Here is a 12,577-nt window from a genome sequence, read left to right as displayed (position 1 = left end):
ACTGAATTAATTTAATAACATCTGGTGTCCACCTGTACTTTGAGCTGATTTGAGTGAATTTTCAACTTATTTATTTTTCACATTAAGCCTTCATCAGTCAGTCATACCCTTCTCAAGAAGTAAAAAACACTGCCTAACGTGCAAGCAGCCCAGGTTCGAATCTCAGAAGGGTATGACTGACTGATGAAGACTAATGAGTCCGAAATGCATATCAGCCTCCCTAAATTCTTTGTTAGTAATTTACACAAATATATGAACTGTCTGGTGTGACTACAGCCTGTTTGATGGCCTTTGAGATAAGGCTGAAAACAGGAAATAAAGATTTGCCCCATGTTTGGGGCCTAGCAAGGTAATCTAAGAGTTAACACACACACACACACACACATATATATATATATATATATATATATATATATATATATATATATATATATATATATATATATATATATATATATATATATATATATATATATATATATATATATATATATATATATATATATATATATATATATATATATATATATATATATATATATATTTTCCTGTTTCGGCCTAACCGAAGGCCATCCACAGGCAGTAGTCACAACAGTGACAGCTCATATTTGTGTAAAATTTACACACCCACACCCCCCCCACCCCCACCCCCATATATATATATATATATATATATATATATATATATATATATATATATATATATATATATATATATATATATATATATATATATATATATATATATATATATATATATATATGCATTTTATATAATTATGTACAATCATTGTATTCATATTTTTGTGAGTTTGGGGAATGTAAAGCTCTTGGGATTCTACCAAGGGCTTTAAACGTTAGCATAAAACACTTGAATTCTCAATCTGCATGGCAACATGTTATTTTTAGGTCAGCAAGTGATGAATTAAATTAGAAAATAACCATTAGAGAATATTTCATATTTTGAACATATTGTATGGTTTGACTATGTAAGCAAAACTAGAACTTAGAATACTTAAAACAAGTATGTACTTTTTAATATAACTACACTGAGTGTTTGAGTTAACTTAAGCATTCACTTTACAGGTATTGTATCCCTCAACTCCATGGTGAATAAATCATATACCTTGCTTGAAAGTCTCTGTAGATCATTTTGAACACAGGGCTGCCAGGCATCTGCAATTTAATTTTAAAACTATTTTTCTACCATATCAAAAGTTAGCAGGTTTCCATATAATTGTACTCTAAGGGAACTTCACATATTATGCTTTTCAAGCAGTATTGTAACAATATATAATAAACAATATTTGGCACAAAAGCAATATAATAATTTAAATAAGAGGTATTTTGTATCTTCATAAAGTATAACAAGGTGATATAAGAATATATAATTAAATGCAACATACCACATTTTTAATTATTATATCTAAACTACCCTTAACATTAAATTATTATCACTGTCTTTCTGTTATTGTATTAACCATGTCAGTCATAATTATCCATATTTTTATAAAATTTCTGATGAATAAAATTAAGGTTTCATCATTATCATCACAACAAAGAAAAATTGTTTTAAATGACTGCATTTCTTTATTTACATTTGAGGGAAGATATAGAAATAATGTTGGCTGATATCTGAAAGACACAATCATGAGGGATTTTATTGCTCTAAGCAATGCAAAAGTTGTCATGAATGTCTTTTAAATACATCCTCCTCACAAGTTGTGCAAATGTGTGACTGCTATGAAATGGCAAAGTATATGTTGAGCTATTTTTTTTAATGTAAATAATAATTTTGAAACTTGCTGAAATCCTATGACATTGCCAAATCATGCAAAAATTGAGGTGATTGACAAGGCATATGAGCCATTGCAAAAGCGTAAGGAAGCAGAACCCCAGGGCTTAAACACATCCAAGATTCTTTTTCAAGTTGCAGATCTTGGCTTGCAGGACTGCATCATTACCTATGAATTAGATAAGGTTTATTTTAGGATGACTGTCCTAAAAAGTTTGAAGTAGAACATTATTTACACAAGGGATCACATAATCTCTTTGAAGAAACTGCCAATTTACTTTTGGAACATAGCAGGATGGTTTGCCTGTTTTAAAAATCATTGTTTTTCAAGTATCTATCTGATTTTCATATTCCTCTTCTGCAAGTGACTTGACTATCAACCATTGTATACATTTCTGGGAAGACATCTGAAGATGGTATAGCAATTCTAATTAGCAATGAGTCAGAAAAATTGCATATCCCTCCTGCCCTTGGAACTCTTGGTAGTAACTTCTTTACTATATCTGAAAGAGATGCAAATTATTATATTTAATATCTATGCCTTTCCATTTAGAATGCAGGCAAAGACTAGAGCCTTCTGGAAATAACTTGGCTGGGTTTTGTGTTAAAGAAGTGGCTCTTTCCTTGGACTCATGTCTCCCTTGCTGCATGACTGAGTACATCTTTTGGGAAAATGGCAGACAGTCACTGTTGTCTATATATTCCCATAACACAACATCTTTACTGTTCAGTTTGGAGGCGAAGCCATGCTTGAAAAATGACTACTTTTCCACTAATGACATTGAGTAAATGTCCAGATCTGCCAAATAGTATCACTCCTGAATAATCTTTCCCAAGGGTCAAAGGTACACATATTGGGCAGTTTAAAATGCTCTGCTGCTTGGAAGACCTCTATACACTTTTAAAATTTCTCCATTCCAATGTTCTCTAGGAAGTGGATTGGGCAAACCCAGTGTTTCCTGTTCCATGTGAGGCTATGAGCGTAATATCTTTTCCTACAACTCTCAATGTTCTATTAGCATAATACTTACAGAGTCCCTCAGATCTTGTGTGATTCCATGTGTTTCCTAGTGAGAAGCTGCCTTCTGGAGCTAAAGTGGGTAATATCTCACCTTCTTGTTTGGAGATGCTGTTTTGCCACCTGGCTGCCAGTTTTGCCTCAGTATATCCCAATGCTTGGAAACTGGCTAGACCATCATGTTTTCCACCCAGAAGTATCACTGGATTGTTTTGCTCTATTTTCTTTCTCTCCAACCCCTATTTTGTGTATAGCCTCCTCCTACCCTGACCCAGAGCTACAGGGATCTTCAAAAAGTAAGTTAAGAGAAGTAAGTGGGAAGCAGGGCCAAGGCCTGTGAAGACTCTGATGAGTGGGAAGCAGAGAACGGGTTGTCTCTCAAGGGATGCAGCAGGCCTTGGGAGGCCTGGGCAGATGGACCCAAGTCTTTGTTAGGCCTCCCAGGGCCTCTCCCACACTTGAGGCACCTTATGTTCTATTTAATGACCTATGCAGTTATTTAACAATTGTGTCTGTTATTGGATGTATACTCAATAATAATTTTATTATAACATACATGTAGACCACTAGAGTCCAGCTGCACTGAAATAAAATAAATGAACAGACAGTTTAACTAGTTTGCATCATTTGAGGTATTTCTGCATTTATTTATTTTTTGGTATGATTGAAGGCTATTAGCACTGGACAGATGCTTGGAAATGTTGGAGAATTTATAGGCAAACTCTTTATCTGTATATTAAAATATTTTATATATTTGCTTCTTAGAATTGAGCTGTATCACATATGAGAGAACAAAGGTTATTTTAAAACATAAAGTAATATGCATTCTGAGTTTCAACTTGCATGCTCATTGTTAAAAAGCACATTTGGAGATAGCTTTATTTTGTGTCAAAGATAACAATAAATAGTTTTATAAATAGTTATCTAGTTCTCCACTTAAAATTCAGTAGGAATTAGTGGGATCTGATAGTTGTCTGGCAAAAGAAAGTTGTGCTTGAACAGAAAATTAGAAACAACTGCTTAAATATGCAACTTCTAGAGACAACTGAAACTTTTTTTGTGAAATCACCAGCTGCCTATACCAAGATAACAAGTAAATGTTTTCAAATGCTAAAGACTGGAAAGATAATGAAACCAGTAGAATGAAAAGTTATAGCCAAATTTTAAAAGAATTACTCCAGCATTAAACCCAATATAGTCTCAATCCTTGCAGAGATTTACCAATTTTCTTTCATAACAGTCTCCCTTCATTAAAACAATTTGAAGTTTTAAAAATTATATTGTCAGTTGAAAGTTTGCAAATTACATTTAGGAGATAAAAAGATGATACATTGGAAATCTAGTAAATCCCCTGATATTTTACTTGACAGTACAGAGTTAAAATATCCATCGCTATATGAGGTACTTGGGCTGTGAAAATACATTAATTTTTTATATTAAAGTGGTAAGAAATGCTGACATGGGCACTGCAAGTGCTGACTGAGGAGACTTTCAGACTATTTTTCTTTACTGAAGGAACTAATATTTACAGTTTATAGCTTTATTTCTGGCTGGTCTGAAAAAAATTAGTCCAAGATCCCCAATTATACAAAACTATATTTGATATATAAACTATAAACTATATTTGATATGTTGCAATGTATGGCAGTGAAAGTTGGACCATAAGAAAGGCTGAGCGCCAAAGAATTGAGGCCTTTGAACTGTGGTGCTGGAGAAGACTCCTGCGAGTCCCTTGGACCGCAAGGCGATCAAACCGGTCAGTCCTAGAGGAGATCAATCCTGACTGCTCTTTAGAAGGCCAGATCCTGAAGCTAAAACTCAAGTACTTTGGCCACCTAATGAGAAGGAAGGACTCACTGGAGAAGAGCCTAATGCTGGGAAAGATCGAGGGCAATAGAAGAAGGGGACGACAGAGAATGAGGTGGCTGGATGGAGTCACTGAAGCAGTAGGCGTGAGCTTAAATGGACTCCAGAAGATGGTAGAGGACAGGAAGGCCTGGAGGAATGTTGTCCATAGGGTCGCGATGGGTCGGACACGACTTCGCAGCTAACAACAACAACATATTTGATATGAAAGGGACGCGGTGGCTCAGTGGGTTAGGACGCTGAGCTTGTCGATCAGAAGGTCGGCAGTTTGGCGGGTCGAATCCCGAGTGCCGCGTAACAGAGTGAGCGCCTGTTACTCGTCCCAGCTTCTGCCCACCTAGCAGTTCGAAAGCACGTAAAAATGCAAGTAGAAAAATAGGGACCACTATGGTGGGAAGGTAACAGTGTTCCGTGCGCCTTTGGCGTCTAGTCATGCCAGCCACATGACCACGGAGACGTCCTCGGACAAACGCTGGCTCTTCGGCTATGAAACGGAGATGAGCACCGGCCCCTAGAGTCGGAAACGACTAGCACGCATGTGCGGGGGAACCTTTACCTTACCTTTACCTTATATTTGATATTAGTAGGATGCTGTGAAAAGCTGAAATTTGTACCCTGTTTGATTAGGAAAATTAAGTAAATTTAATAAATAAATAAAAATAATTATAAAATTATTATAAAAAGTTATAAAAATACCCAAGTGCTATACTTTAAAAAATTAAACTAAATGGATAATTTTATAATAAAGATCAATACAAGCAGATTATTGAAAACATATTTTCAAGAATCGACAAAAGAAAAAAACATAATGAATTCTTTAATTGACATCCAGTTGTATTGGGTAAGCAATCCTTTCAAGCTGAAAATATATTTAGAATTTGGGAGCATATAGTGTTAGGCACACTCGCAAAATGATCACTTTGAGAGAGTTTCCTATTCACAAAATAGTTGCTGGTTAGTCACAAATTGTTTTTCAAATTGTGGGTCTCTAAGACACCTTAATATTTTATGGGGGCAAAATCAATAAATATGATGCTAAATGCTTTTGCTTTGCTTTGCTGAAGGTCAACTTCTTTTATATCTTTTTTAAAAAGAGTGTTTACAGATAGTCCTCGAGTTACTCGTGGAATGGAGCCTGCCCATTCCATTCATAACTCGAAAACTTGTGGGAGTGAATCTCGTAACTCGAACGAGATCACTCCCTGCTTGTTAATATGCATGTGGCTTCTTAAGTGTACATAACGTATCTCAGGGTGGGGAAGGCCATGGAGAGCCTAGTGATGGAACAGGCCCCCAAGGCTTCCCTGGCCAACTAAGATAGCTCATGCATCCCCCTCCCTTCCTGCTGCACTGGACTCAACATGCAAAAATTCTCTTTGCTGTGGTTTCTTTCCATTTGAGGGAAAGGAGATTCAGCTTGGAAATGCTTGTTGCACCGATAATGGAAGTTCCTGGGTGCCATAATATTGCACAAGTTCAGACACAAATTCTCTGCAAAAGAGATCATGGCCCCAGAAGCTTCCATTCTGGTGGGGGAGTTTTGCTTCTTTTGCATGCCTATGGGGCAGAGTGTGGAACTGGAGTCAGCCGGGCACAGGAAACAATGCCGTCCGTGGCCCAGTTGTGCTGCTCACTTGCGTGCAGCGACCTTAGTTTGAGGGCAGGAACAAAGCCTTCAACTGAGCAGGAGGCATCATGGGGCGAGTCCCTTTCCACCTGTATCCAAGCTGTTGCTGTCATAATGTCTTTACTGATTACTAGCAACATAGTCTTGGAATCAATTACTCTGAACTTGATGTGTCCCTCCAGTTAATCACAATTACAGCCATTAGTTTTACAGCATCTCCAGTTAATTATAGGGTGATGACGTATAACAATGTCAAACTGCTAGATGGTGTTTCCTGGATAATTCATGTATTTGTAAAAAACATTGGACAGAATACTGAACCAGTGGAACCTCCACACTGGAATTTCCATGACTTGTGCTGCCCTCACACGATCACTGATTATAACAACAACTCCAGCTCAAGCTTTTAAGGCAGTCCGGAATGATACCCATGGTCATGATGATGAACACTGAGAAATCTAACAGAACAAGAGAGTCATATTCTCCTGAGGTCCTAACAAAGATCACCTACCAGACTGACCAATACTAAAATCCTGACTGATAATTAGGACATTCGGTTTTTTAAAAAAAGTGAAACATTAGATAGGGTGAGAGTTTTCAACAAGGATTAGGTCCAGGAAAAGCTTGAGAGAGAAAAGGTTGCACTGGTGTCTCTTTCAAAGCAGACAGAAGCATTAATGATTTCCCTGATTCAACTATTTACATCCTGCCTACTCACCCAAAGAAGCAAGGAATGGCATCGATCAAGCTCAAGGATAGCAGAGTTCAAGCTGTAGAGAACCTTCAATACTTCCATGGGTTTCACAGATTCAAAAGAATTCCTGATTTTTATGCAAGATACTACCAAAATAGTTTACCATCCAAAAGCGAGCAAATTCATTTGGTTTGCCTGCAGGAGCTTTGGCCTGCTTATCCTTTCTCAAAAATAACTCTGAAGATGTATGTGTATTGTCTTCAGTATATTTTGGATTCTAAAAAAAAATGAAAGTGTGCATCTTCTGGTTACTAGTTTAGGCTTCAATACATTTAGAGAATTGATTTTTATTTTATTCTCACAAGTGCAATCAATTTTTACATTTTGTTTATGTGTATTTTACTGATATTTATTGGAAAAGGGAAAGATTTATCTTATTCTTTGTCACCCAAAGGTCTTCAAGGTCTATTTTTAATACTATTGTAGTAAGAAAAAATAGTCCTGAAAGTCATCATGCATTCCTTTGGAATGTTTTCTTGGACTTTGATTATTTAAGAATGCAGAATAATGTAAACTTTTTTCTCTCTTTATTTAGGTAACTGATCAGTCTGTTAAAGCATTTGCTGAACATTGTCCTGAGTTACAGTATGTTGGGTTTATGGGCTGTTCTGTTACATCTAAAGGAGTGATACATCTTACCAATGTAAGTATATTAACTAGGTGTTATTTACTGATATTTCTAAACAGTTGAACATTTGCTAGATGCATCAACACTGATTAAATTACATATTAAGGAATAAATTAAGGAACAGGGATCAGTCTTAGATGGAAGCTCTTGCAAGAATACTTAAAACTGGTTTTAATAATTCAAAGGACACATATAGACTGTAGAATTCTTCCCATAGCAAAAACTTAGAAACAATTTTTTTCCCTATTTAGTATTGGAACTAGTTTTGTTCAGGTCTCTTTCAAATAAACATATTCCTTCTTTAGAGCTCCCTTGTCAATTCACATCAGCTTAGATGATAATAATAGTGATATGTTAAATTTATATGCTGATTCCCAGCAGAGTCATCAGCGTATTATGATAGAGATCTATGTTCATTACAGATAGTTCTCAACTTACAACTTTACTAAAGTCTGGAATTTCCATTCTAAGTTAAGATGGTCATCAGGCAAGGTGCTCACGTCATCAGACTCAGTTTTATGATTTTTTTTGCAGCAGTCATTAAGTGAATGCCATAGTCGTTAAGCAGATGCCAGGGTCACAAGTGTATTCCTATGGTTGTTTTTTTGTTGGAAAAATGTAAAGCTCATGTGACTGTGAGGTGTGTGCAGCTGTTGGAATCCTGAACTGGATCATAGTAGCTTTTGGGGGGTCCATCATAACTTCGACCAGTCATAAGTGACTGGTTGTAAATCAAGGACTACTTATGTTTAACGTTTATAGTGAATCAGATTTGCCACTTTCATTTTTTTTAAATCTCGGTGTGAATTGGTATTAAACTTTTTGCTCTGCTTTTTCCCCTTCTGTCAACTTTAAAATAAATAATTTGATATAATTAGGAAACTTTACCCCAAGATCTAGATTTTTCATCCATAATTTTTTAATGAATGTTTCTGATACTTATCTATGCAGGGTTTCATTGTTTTCCTCCCTTCATTATGAGACCTTTCTGTTTGTTCCCATTCTCTTCTTTTTCAGCCCAGTATAATTTACTGGATTCTTATAGGGTTAAAATGAGGAAGAATGCCATCCCGAGCTCCAGACAAAAGGTGAAATATAAATGTAATCAGTGAATAAATCTTGTTTTCCACTAATACACAGCAGAGATAATACCAGTTGTAATTTCTCTGATTCACTTTTTTTTAAAATAGTTACATTATATTGGCCACTTGCTAATCCTCTAAAACAGAGACTAATGTTAAAGATATATTACAAGAGGGACATTTTCATTTTTGACTTCTTCAAGAACAGTTGAAGAACGTTGTATTTTCTTTTTGGTTTATCAGTTTGGAGCTTAAGATGTGTCCCTGTAGTTTGCCTCAGCTCTTCAGAATTGCTTCCTAAACTATCCACTAAGGCAGAGGTCCCCAACCTTTTGGGCACCAGGGACCAGTTCCGTGGAGAGAGGTTTTACCGTGGACTGGAGGGTGCACGGTTTTGTGTGCTGCCTGCATCTTGCGGATGGGGCTTTGTTGGTGCTGACCGGTTGCTGGCATGCCGCAGCCCGGTACTATTCCACGGACCGGGGGCTGGAGACTCTTGCACTAAGGCATAGGATCTGTTATGTATTTTCTTTATATCAGAAAAGGCAGTGTTAGTCCTTGTGTTGTATTATAATTTTGTAATGTACGCTTTTATTCTATAACTGTATTATTTTTCTACATTCTTCTGACCACTTTTGTAATAGGGAAGGGCTCAGAGATCTCTTATTCTTACTCTTTGTGTCGCAAACCAAACAGTAACAAATTAACAGAAAAATAATGACTTTCTAATCAGCTGCTTCTATGGTCTAATGAGGAACAGAAGGTGGCATTGGGTGAGCTCATGTTCAGTCTGGTCATCAAAATAAACTTAAGATTAGAACTCTCCTGTTTCAAATTCCAGCAACTCTGACAAGAACAGCGTAGTATAAAATTATTCAGAATAATAGTGTATTGTATTACATCATTACATTATCTTTTAAACTACTGCAATGTTGTATTTTTTTTGTTCCAAATGAGCAGTTTTAATCTTGCTGTTTAGCTCCATTTTTACTTGTTTCTGTGAACTAATTCTTTGGTTTTTGCTAATAATGTGACTTTGAAACTTGAACATTAACCATAGCATTAGTAGGCAACCTGAATAATACTAAAGGTCATAGTTAGAATTTAAATTATATGGACAAGATTGTAAGTGAAAAGTAGGAAAAGCTGAATGAAAGGAAGAGCACTGAAGTGTCGCATCTCTTGTAAAAGTGGTAAAATCTTTATAGTCCAGTAATAAGTATAGACAATTAAGAATAGAAACAATCTATAAATTAAATATGTTTCCAATAGAAGCAAATATATGTAGCTCTTCAAAAGCACTAAGGATTCCATGATTAAACATAGTACCTTTCAAATTCACTTCTATTCACCAAAACTGAAATAACTTTAATGTATTTTAAAACCAATAGAAGCGCTTTGTTGTTCTGGGAAAATCTCAGTTATATTATATTCTTCATGCCAACTTTGATTATGTATTTTGAGGGTGAAGGTTGAAGGATGAAGATTATGTATTTATTTAGTTCAGATATTGAAAAGGATATCATTTCGCCAATATAATCTGTCAATAGCTGCTTTTTAAAAAATTTTTTTAGGGTTTATGCTTATAAATATTAGTATCTATTTTATTCATTTATTTTTCACATTTTTTGAACTGCCCATCTCTCAGACAGGGCAGTGTACAAAAAAAATGTTAAAATATAAAAACAGCATACAAGAATGAAAAGAAATAGAATTTAAAGATCCTTGAACCATGTTAAAAATTAGTCAAAAGGCAAAGAGGACCAATGAGCCCCATGGCTGCATTACCCCTCTTGTTTTCCCACACAAGGTTGTAGAGCAGGCATGTCAAACTCGCGACGTCACGTGATGTAGCTGGGTGCGGTTTCAGGACGACGTGTCCGGCCCACTGGCCGGCATTTTGACATGCCTGCTGTAGAGCCATGTTTTTCCAAAGGCCAGGGCAATGGAGGCCTATCTCACCTCCAGAGGGAGAATATTCCACAGGGCACTGATGATGGCAGAGAAAGTTTTCTTCCTAGACCCTGCCAATCAGAATTCTGTAACCAATGGTATCTATAACATATTTTCCCTGCCTGATTGGGTGGGATGGTTCGATGTATTGGAATGAAGATGGTTCCATAGGTAGCCTGGCCCCATGCTATGTAGCTCTATTGTCTTTTCTTGGTCGCCTTTTTGATAGTTATCAATTTTTCCAAGCATCAAGATCTTCTCTAGTGATTCTTTGCTTCCCATTGTATGTCCCAAATATAATAATAATAAAGTTGGAAGGGACCTTAGAGGTCATCTAGTCCAACCCCCTGCTCAGGCAGGAAACCCTGTACCATTTCAGACAAATGGCTGTCCAGTCTCTTCTAAAAACTTATCTGAGATTTAGACTTATCTTAACTTATTAATGTTCAAAGACATTAATTTTTCTTCATTCAGCCTTTTTGATCATCTAGCCTTTATACACTACAAGTAGGAAAACTGGTCTTGACTTATATAATCATATTTTTTCCCAAAATATTGGAATAGCAGAATTGGCCTTTGACTATCTTCTTTTGCCTTCAACAAGAATTTCCTTAATTCTGGTCTGCTTTCAGATACTAAAGTGGCACCATCAGCATAACCGAGGTTGTTGATTTTTTTCTCAGCAATTTTAATTCTAATTTCTATTACCCCTAATTTATCAAGTTTGACATTTCCTCCCATTGAAAACCTTGCTTTATCAGAGATTTTCCACAGACTTGAGGAACCTTTCATCCTTGGGAGATAAATACTGGGAAAAAATGTTTTTAAAAACCAGGATGTTATATAATTACTGCTTGTTATGTTGTTAATATTTACATTAATAAATATGTTTATATTAATTCAATCATAATTATTGGCAAACAGGAACTTTGGAATTTTTTATAATACAAGTACAAAATATATCTTCAGTTGGAATAAAAAATTTTGAACTTTGAATTATTCTCAACAAAAAAGAGAATTAACTTATAATGGGAGGTAGAATGCTGCATATAAGAATAAGAATAATTAAGTATGCTTATATTTTATTGTCTGTTTTATTTATCTTAATAGCTAAGAAACCTTTCCAGCTTGGATTTACGTCATATCACAGAACTGGATAATGAAACTGTGATGGAGATAGTAAAAAAATGCAGAAACCTTACCTCTCTCAATCTGTGTCTGAACTGGATCATAAATGACAGGTAACTTTTTTATGGAAAAGTGAAGTGAATCCACAATATTAGTTATTACTAATAATTGATAATTTTCAGCAGATAGAGCCAACTGAATAATAGGTAGTTTTCAATTTATGACTGTGATTGTGTACAATTAAAGTGGGACTGAAAAAGTGACTAAAGCTGTGTTGTCTTTGGGAAGTGTTTTGCTGCTTGGCGGCAAATAGGAAACAAAACAGCTGGGTGAACCATGTGTTTCTGGCACTGCTTGCCACCTACAAGGTGCAGAGCAGGGCAGCCCAAAAGACCACAGGTAAGGGCTGTTGGAGGCCTTACTGAGGTTTGGGGATGGGAAGGATGAAGTCCAGAATGGCTTTGATTTTAACAACCCCAATTCTTGGTTAACAGTTGCAATGAGAAGTGTCTGTCATAAGTTGATGTAGTCTTGTACATGACAGCAACAACTTATGATAGAAATTATCCCAATTGTCATTATCCCAAATGTCTACCTATAAAAGACTACTGAAGGATTTGTTAGTTTAGTGTAGCTATATACCTGATTCTACATTTACTGGTTCATTAGGCTCACTTTTAAAAATGTGATTCTATTCCATTTATTTATTTTACAGAATTAAAACAT

At 35.8% G+C, this 12,577-nt stretch overlaps 1 protein-coding gene across 1 annotated transcript in view; it reads left to right on the top strand.

Annotated features, from left to right (window-relative positions):
• Positions 1–12,577, top strand: part of FBXL17 (F-box and leucine rich repeat protein 17) — a 122,137-nt gene that overhangs the window by 34,170 nt on the left and 75,390 nt on the right. The window contains exons 5-6 of the mRNA XM_081318405.1: positions 7,596–7,703; positions 11,834–11,964. Of these exons, the coding sequence (XP_081174531.1) occupies positions 7,596–7,703; positions 11,834–11,964 (239 nt within the window). The remainder of the gene's footprint in view (positions 1–7,595; positions 7,704–11,833; positions 11,965–12,577) is intronic.

The sequence above is a fragment of the Vipera berus genome, assembly GCF_964194415.1.
Source record: "Vipera berus genome assembly, chromosome: 2".
Lineage (NCBI taxonomy): Eukaryota > Metazoa > Chordata > Lepidosauria > Squamata > Viperidae > Vipera > Vipera berus.
The sequence above is the reverse complement of the archived record's forward strand: the minus strand, read 5'-3'. Positions and strand labels throughout refer to the sequence as shown.